Genomic DNA, 8,422 nt, shown 5'->3' on the forward strand with positions numbered 1-8,422 from the left:
TCCCATACCTAAGTATTCCTTAATTCTTGGTATTTTATACCATAGGAAAAGTCCACAAAATCTTTTCAAATACATAATTTATATTGAGGTAACCAAAAACATGCTCACAATCAAAATACTCTTTAAGGGATGCAGAGTCGTATTCATACTAGAGCACGAATAGCGGAATTCTACAAATTTTACCAAAGATTTTGAAGTCTACATACAGAACAAAGGAATTGTACAATTTTAACTTCCGTTGCCTTCAGTTTCTTCAGCTCGGGAGGGGAAGCTTAGGAATGCTTACGGTCAACACTCCATCCTGATAGATGATAGATATGGCCTCAAGCTTAGAGTCAGCGAGCAAGGTGAATTTCCTTCTCCACCCTGTGCTCCATGCGAATGTATTGCACTTCTCCTTTTCTTTTTCATTCCTCTTCAGCTCGCCACTGATGTTCAGAATGTTCTGGTCCTCCACTTGAACCTTCCCAGGGAACAACAACATGCATCACAACAAAACCTTAGAAAATGGCCAAACCAGAAGAAAAGAAAGGCATATTTTGATGATCTGGAAGGAAATTTAAGTGCAACTAGATACCTTGATGTCGTTGAGGCGCTTCTCCATTTCATCCAGCATGTGAAGGAGCGACTGCATTGCTCAAGAGAGGATCAATTTCCATCTTTCAATTCTCTAACTCTGTAAAGAAAATATAATTATTTTGCCTGGGTCTATTTCAAATTGTGAAAAAATTAGCCCAAAACATTTGAAAATAACGAAATTGCTTGCCGGATTTTAAAGATCAGCGAAAAATCCATGTCAAAATGACTAATTGAGTGCTTTTGTTTGATGCGCACAAATTTGAAATATGAAATAAAGGAAGGTACCGTATGTGGTAGGTGTATCACTCAATGCAAGTCGTCTCGGCGGCATATTGGCAGCGGCTGCCGTTCATTGTCAAACTTCAGAAGATGAAAAAGGGCATCGCAGGGGAAAATGTGGCTGTCGGGAAATCAAGATACCGTGTATCTTTGCCAATATTTTCCAGTGTATGTATGACCATCATCCATAGCAACATCCCATCTCTCTACGAAAAGTTGCATTATAGATTGGGGGAGAGATGTCTAATGTTGTGTAGGGACCAGTAATTGATATAGCACTAGTCCCACCAAACTACTAAAAATTGAGAGATATGCAACCAATATTTAAACAAAAATAAATAACATTAAGTGTAAATATATTTTAATTTATGTCCAAAATTTCCTAATACATTGACTGGGCCCACAACTGTCCATAAATAGTATCTTAATACTTAAGAGTACAAATCATATTGACCCAACTAGAAAATAGATAAAACCATAAATCCTTCCAAAATGGTCTATTCCAGAAGTACAAAGTAGCAATCACTTGAACCCCCACTCATCAGAACTGGAGCTATGTAGTCCAAATAAATATCCATACCTGCACATAATAAAAGTGAATGTATGTTAGCCATAACTACTATGTTGTTCAACATTTAAACCCACTATGTTCAATAAATGACACCCAACCCAATAACTTCAATAAATGACACCCAACCCATTCTATTTCTCATTAAAACAGATCAAAGCACATGTTCAATAAATGAAAACCAACCCAATAACTTCAATAAACGACACCCAACCCATTATATTTCTCATTAAAATAGATCAAAGCACATGGATCAAAAAATAACAAATTCCCAACCATTGGATCACATCCAATTAAATCCAGATCACACATTCAAAATGAAGCCATTGCAATCCATGTCCATCCTTACCACCAATTAAATTCAAGTGTAAAAAACTATAAAAGAAGTTCAACCACTGCTGAAGTTGCATGTTATGCATTCAAACTATTCACCAACCTTGGAGACAAACCGTCACAGAACAGTTGATAGTATATCCAGGTTAGTTATTTCAATTACAACGCATTTTTCTTACAGTTCTATTTTCATTTCTCACGGTTTTTTATTTCAATTCTTACAATTTCATTTTCATGAAAATATATATTTTTTCTATTTTTCTATATTCTGAATCATTTTAAAGTTGATTGGAAAATATGACACAACCATAATGAAGAGTATTGGCTAGTATGGCTAGCTACAGATGAAAAAGAATAGAACCTATGAGACATTAATCTTGTGCTGAATATTTGAATGAAATGTTATGTCTTCCTCATAAAATTCTAAAGTATTACAATTAGATTGAACTTGGTCAATTAATGTGCTCATCATTCCCTTCAATATGTTCTCAGGTTGGTTATGGTAACTCAGACCATTACTATTGGCAGAGGCTAGAATATATGAAAACACCAAGACAAGCCTACAATACTGACACTAGCAATCCTGGATCAAATCTTGCAGGAGAAACTTCTACGCTAAGGCAGTCAGTCATCCCTCACACAAAATATTTTATATAGATAGGAAGACTCGAAAGTCACTCCCTTGACTCTAAGCAACTAAGGTATCTAACGAATGTCTTTTCCTCATGTATCTCCACACTCCTTCAATCTTTGTCTTCGAACAACTCAGCTTTGCAAGCCATTTCTCAGTCAATTGAAAATCATATATCCCCATCACATATTTGCAATAATCCACAATACCCATAGGATCTCTATCATCCACTTATGCACTAAAAGCATCCTCATTAGAAGAAGCACTCAGGCCTCTCACTCTGACATCACACTGTTGGTGAAGACACTTGGTTGAAGTCTCTCGATGTTGCTCAAGATTGGGAGAAGATCCAACTTCTCCTACCCAACCTACAAATTGACTCATACTGTCAATTTAAGATGCTCATGTAGGCATTTCCACCTACTCCCTTTCTTGTTGATCATGATATAGGGTTGTCCCCTTCTCAAACTTATGTAACTGAGGATCTATCTCATACAACACAACTATGAATACCATTGAATGATATCCCACACTACTCTTCTTCACCATTGGCACTATTTGAGCTCTATGGTCTCTAATGATAAAAAGTTTATCCTTCTCCAACAAAGGAAATGTTTGTGTTTTCCTCATAAAATCCAAGCCCAAAATCAACATATAATCCTCCAACAATATAACTCTCAAGTACATCCTACCAATCATATGAGCCCACTCCCATCAGTGCATCGTTGAGAATACCAAATGTTGACCTCACCTAGAGTTCATTACTATGTAGGCAAAAATCATTCCCTTCAATATGTTCTCAAGTTGGTCATTATAGCTCAGACCATTGTTGTTGGCAGAGGCTAGAATATATGAAAACACTATGACAAGCCTACAATATTGACACTAGCAATCCTAGATCAAATCTTGCAGGAGAAACTTCTACTACAATGGAAGTTTCTTATTACTTAAAATTTCTTTTGAAATTGAAAGAAAATAAGGAAAACACTACTTGAACTACATGATCCTCGAACACTATAACTCTCAAATACATCCTACCAAACACATGAGCCCACTCCCATCAGTGCATCTTTGAGAATACCAAATGTTGACCTCATATTAGAGTTCATTACTTTGTAGGCAAACAACCAATCCCTTCAATATCTTCTAAGGTTGGTTATGGTAACTCAGACCATTGCTATTGGCAAAGGCTAGAATATATGAAAACACCAAGACAAGTCAGCAATATTGACATTAGAAATATTGGATCAAATCTTGCAAGAGAAACTTCTCCTAAAATGGAAGTTTCTTATTACTCAAAAGTTCTTTTCAATTTGAAATAACATAAGGAAAACACTACTTGAACTACATGATTGATAATGCAGGTCCACTTGGTGAGACAATGTGGCCATGAATGAATTCAATTGCAATAACAAACATGAGTCTAAACAAATTAATTCAAACAACAATAACTACCAGATCTTCTCATAGTATCAAAAGAAGGTGGAAACTAACAATATTTTTCCAAGTACAAATACAATCATGGTATTTTAAGTGTAAAAGCAAGTTATCAAAACAACAGTCACTAATAATTTTGAAGATATACAACAAAACGATTCTGTATACTTTATTTTTCAAGGAAACTAAAATAGTAGAAGTTTCTTGTTACTCAAAAGTTATCTTCAACTTGAAAATAACATAAGGCAAACACAACTTGAACTACATGATCCTCCAATAGTATAACTCTCAAATACATCCTACCAAACACATGAGCCCACTCCCATCAGTGCATCCTTGAGAATACCAAATGTTGACCTCATCTTAGAGTTCATTACTTTGTAGGTAAACAGCCAATCCCTTCAATATGTTCTTAGGTTGGTTATGATAGCTTAGACCATTGTTGTTGGCAGAGGCTAGAATATATGAAAACACCAAGACAAGCTTGCAATATTGACACTAGAAATCCTAGATCAAATTTTGTAGGAGAAACTTCTACTATGATGGAAGTTTATTACTACTTGAAAGTTATTCTCAACTTGAAAGCAACATAAGGCAAACACTACTTGAACTACATGTTGAAATATTGCAACAAGAATATTCCAATTTAATTTTTCCTTGAATTAATTGTGAATTAAAATTGAATTTAGTCTTAACAGCTACTTGGAAATAATCAATTAATTTATTTTAAATTAATTAGTCTTAGAAATTCAAGTTAGAAGTCTTTCTGAAGTCATGCAAGAGTTATCCCTTAAATTACGGAGATAAGATTGAGTTATATTTGAGTTGTAATTAGTTAACTCAGTTTACGGAGTTAAGTCCAGTTAAATTACTTCCAAACTATTTGAGGAACTAATAGTGAGTTAACAGTCAGTTGATGCACTAATGCACTCAACTAGTGCTACTCCAGTTAACTGAATATTCCCTCATCAGAAACTCATGCATGTCTATTATGAGAAAGACCTAGTTCAGATTAATGTTCAAGGACAATGTACTATCAGTTGCATGTGTTTTCTCATGGATAAACTCATGCATGTAGTCAAGGATTCAACCTTGAGGATTGCACAGTTTTGAAGGCTAATCATCCACAAGGAACAACGCAAGGAAATAGGAGCTTGGAGGGTAGAGAGGAAGGCTGGAGAGAAGCCAATATTTCTTGTGAGCGTCTGTGAGGATTGTACTGAGAGCTAGCTAGCTGTGAGAGCTAAGGCTTTGTATAATTCCTATGTATTTCCACCATGTATGATAATACAATAGTGTGGGGTTTTTATCTGAGGATTTCCCCAAAGTATTTTCATGTGTATTGTGCATTGATTCTTCTTCTTCTGGTTATATTGTTCAGCTCGATCTTTAAGCTTTTGCAAATTGATAGTAGAAGTAGGTTATAGTATTCTTCTTTGATTTATATTGCATTATCTGGTTAACCTATCACATATTTTCTACATGGTATCAGAGCTGTGAATAGTATATTGAGAAGAGAATTCAAATTTTGAAGTTCAGGGTTGTAGGTGCAAATCGAATTCATATCATACTTCAAGGTTGGCCAATGGTGTTCTATGGCTTGAGACTCGAGTATGCCTTGGAAGGTAGCTCAAATTACATAGCATGGAAAGATAGAATGGAGGTTGTATTAGAAGACAATTGCTTGAAGGAATTCATTGATCAAGAAATCCCAAAGCCAGCTTCAACTAATGCACAAGAGTTGGTTGAGTGGAAGAAGTGTGTGGTGAAGGTGAGACAGATCATCCTTGAGGGAGTTCAAGACCATATTGTCTCAAGTCTCCATGGGAAGGATACTCCATTTTCAATGTGGAAGACATTGAAGGACCTCTATCAAAACAGTAGCGACCAGAGGAAATTGGCGCTCAAGGATAAGCTTTGAAGAATCAAGATGGAGAAGGGTGATACTATTTCCACATATTTGAACAAGCTCACCACCTGCAGAGATGATCTTGGCAGTGTGGGAATAACTACTGCCAATGATGATATGGTGAGCCTCGCTCTCCTTGGCCTTCCAAAGAGTTGGAATAGCTGCCAGGACTTTGTGAATGGCAGGGAGAAACTGTCAGATTGGGAACGACTGTGGTCGGATCTTATGCAAGAGGAGATCAAGAGGAGGACACAAGATGGTTCTTCATTCAAGAATGATGATGAAGAAAATATGGCCTTAGCAAGTAAGGCAAGGAAAGGCAAGGGGAAGGCTTCCCATTTCAAATCGAATTCTTCTCATGGAGGGAAGAAGGGTGACATGTCTAAAGTAAGATTCTTTAATTGTCACAAGATGGGACATTATGCGACTACTTGCCCAACGAAGAAGTCCAAGAAGGTATCCTCAGAAGGGTCATAAGGTGAGGCATTAGCCTCTTAGTTCGAAATGGACTTTACCCTCATCGCATGCATGGTGTCATCGATGATGGGTTATGTCTAGTATCTTGACGGTGGAGCCTCATTCCACATGACTGGTGATAAAAAATTATTCAGTGCCTTGGAGGAGAAAGACCTCAAGATTCACATAGAGGTGGGTGATGATGGAAGGTATAGTATTTCAAGAGTGGGCACGATTGCTTTTTAGAGGGAGCATGGAGCTCCTCTCACCTTGACAGATGTGACGAATGTTCTTGGACTGAAGAAAAACTTGGTATCGATCATGATGTTGGAGGAAAAAGGCTATGATGTTGTCTTTAGTAAAGGAAAGGTGTTCCTAAGACACATAGCCACGGGTCAGACTAAGAGGATAAGGATTCGGGTGAAGAATCTCCATAAACTAGAGGTAGATGATTGTGCAGCATTGAGTACAAAAGAAGAATTGGTGCAAAGCCAAGACATTGGCGAGTTGTGGCACAGACAGTTGGGCCATTTGCATCATGGGACTTCGAAGATATTGCAACAGATATCTACAGGACTTCCCAAAGGTAAACTTGAGCAAGTTGACACATGCAAAGGTTGTACCTTGGGAAAGTACACCAAGTCTTCCTTTCATGATTGAGACAGTCGAGCAGAGGCTATCTTAAAGCGAGTTCATACTGATTTTTGTGGACCATTCTCGACGGCATCCACAGCGAAGCAAAGGTATTATGTGATTTTCATTGATGACTATTCTCGTAAATGTTGGATTTATTTCATGCAGAAGAAGGACCAAACTTTCACAAAGTTTTGTGAGTTCAAAGCTTTGGTCGAGAAAGAGTCAGGGAAGAAGATCAAGGCCTTGAGAAGTGACAATGGTGGAGAATATGTCTCTCAAGAGTTTAAGGACTTCTGTGCAGCAGAAGGAATTAAACGAGAGTTGATGGCACCTCATAACCCACAGCAGAATGGGGTGGCCGAGAGGAAGAACAGAACTATTGTAGGGGCAACATGGGAAATGTTGCATGACCAAGGCCTACCACTTCACTTGTGGGCTGAGGCATGCAACACAACAGTCTATTTGCAAAATAGAAGCCCACATCGCATACTTGGGATGAAGACACCAGAGGAATCTTTCTCTGGTAAGAGACCAAATGTGGGTCACTTCAGGATATTATGCTCATCGATATATTGCCATGTGACAAAGGATGCATGGAAGAAGCTTGAGTCGACATCAGAGTTGGGGATATTTGTGGGTACAATGATACACCTCATAATTATCAGGTGTAATTTCCTACCAATAGGAGGACAGTGGTTCGCAGAGATCTCAAGTTTGATGAGCAGAAGGCCATGTGAGTTTCCCTTGAGAGGGAGCTCCAAGTACAGGCTGCGAAGGAGCTATTGGTTCCTAAGGAGGAGGAGCCTCAGACTGATGTGGAGCAACCACATGTAGAGGTTCCGGGAGTGGATACATCCACTCAAGCAGAGTCTTACAGAGATGGACTGAAGTGCACAAGAGAAGCTAACAGATTGTTGGAGGATGCGAGAGAGAATGTGGGAGCACCATATTCTCAGCCCAGATAGAGGAGGTCACCTGAGAGGTACACTGGATACATGGCCCTTGCTAGGGAATGTGTTGAGACCAAGCCATCTTCCTTTGAGGAAGCAGTGCAGTAGCTGATTTGGGTTGATGCTATGGTGGAGGAGTATGACTCCATAGTTCGTAACAGTGTTTGGAACATGGTTCCAAGACTAGAGAACAAGTCAGTTGTGAGTTCCCGTTGGCTTTACAAGGTAAAGCAAGTTGTTGATGGTAGTGTGGAGAAGCATAAGGCGAGATTTGTTGCCGTGGATTTTCACAGGTCGAGGAGGATCATGTTGCTGCAGTATATTTTGACAGAGGAGCAAGATGCTGACATTTTGACAAAGGCATTGTCAAAGTGTAAATTCGAGTTCCATAGAGACACGATCGGGGTGGCAGATAATCCCTTTCTTGTTGAGGGGAAGTGTTGAAATATGGCAACAAGAATATTCCAACTTAGTTTGTCCTTGAATTAAATTGTGAATTAAAATCGAATTTAGTCTTAAAAGCTACTTCGAAACAATTAATTAGTTTATTTTAAATTAATTAGTTGGAGAAATTCAATTTAGAAGTCTTTCTGAATTCATGCAAGAGTTATCCCTTAAATTAATGAGGTAAGATTGATTTATAT

At 38.0% G+C, this 8,422-nt stretch overlaps 1 protein-coding gene across 1 annotated transcript; it reads right to left on the minus strand.

Annotated features, from left to right (window-relative positions):
• Positions 1 to 253: 253 nt before the first annotated feature.
• On the minus strand, positions 254 to 1,080 carry LOC149265150 (17.1 kDa class II heat shock protein-like). The gene is made up of 3 exons (XM_089401913.1): positions 1,000 to 1,080; positions 578 to 628; positions 254 to 463 (listed from the first exon to the last, which is right to left on the minus strand). The coding sequence occupies exons 1-3, from the start codon at positions 1,078 to 1,080 to the stop codon at positions 254 to 256; spliced, it is 342 nt and encodes a 113-aa protein (XP_089258039.1).
• Positions 1,081 to 8,422: the final 7,342 nt, after the last annotated feature.

This window comes from Pinus tabuliformis, chromosome 6 (genome assembly GCF_031772625.1).
Source record: "Pinus tabuliformis cultivar Carrire ecotype Pingquan chromosome 6, CPIR1, whole genome shotgun sequence".
Classification (NCBI taxonomy): Eukaryota; Viridiplantae; Streptophyta; class Pinopsida; order Pinales; family Pinaceae; genus Pinus; species Pinus tabuliformis.

Bases quoted from the DNA above. Each gene is read 5' to 3' on its own strand.
- LOC149265150 (XM_089401913.1), bottom strand. From the start codon at position 1,080: ATGCAACTTTTCGTAGAGAGATGGGATGTTGCTATGGATGATGGTCAT. The intron at 629-999 runs GTATCTTGATTT...TGAGCAATGCAG, and splicing joins AATATTGGCAAAGATACACG to TCGCTCCTTCACATGCTGGA. The intron at 464-577 runs GTATCTAGTTGC...TTCCCTGGGAAG, and splicing joins AGCGCCTCAACGACATCAAG to GTTCAAGTGGAGGACCAGAA.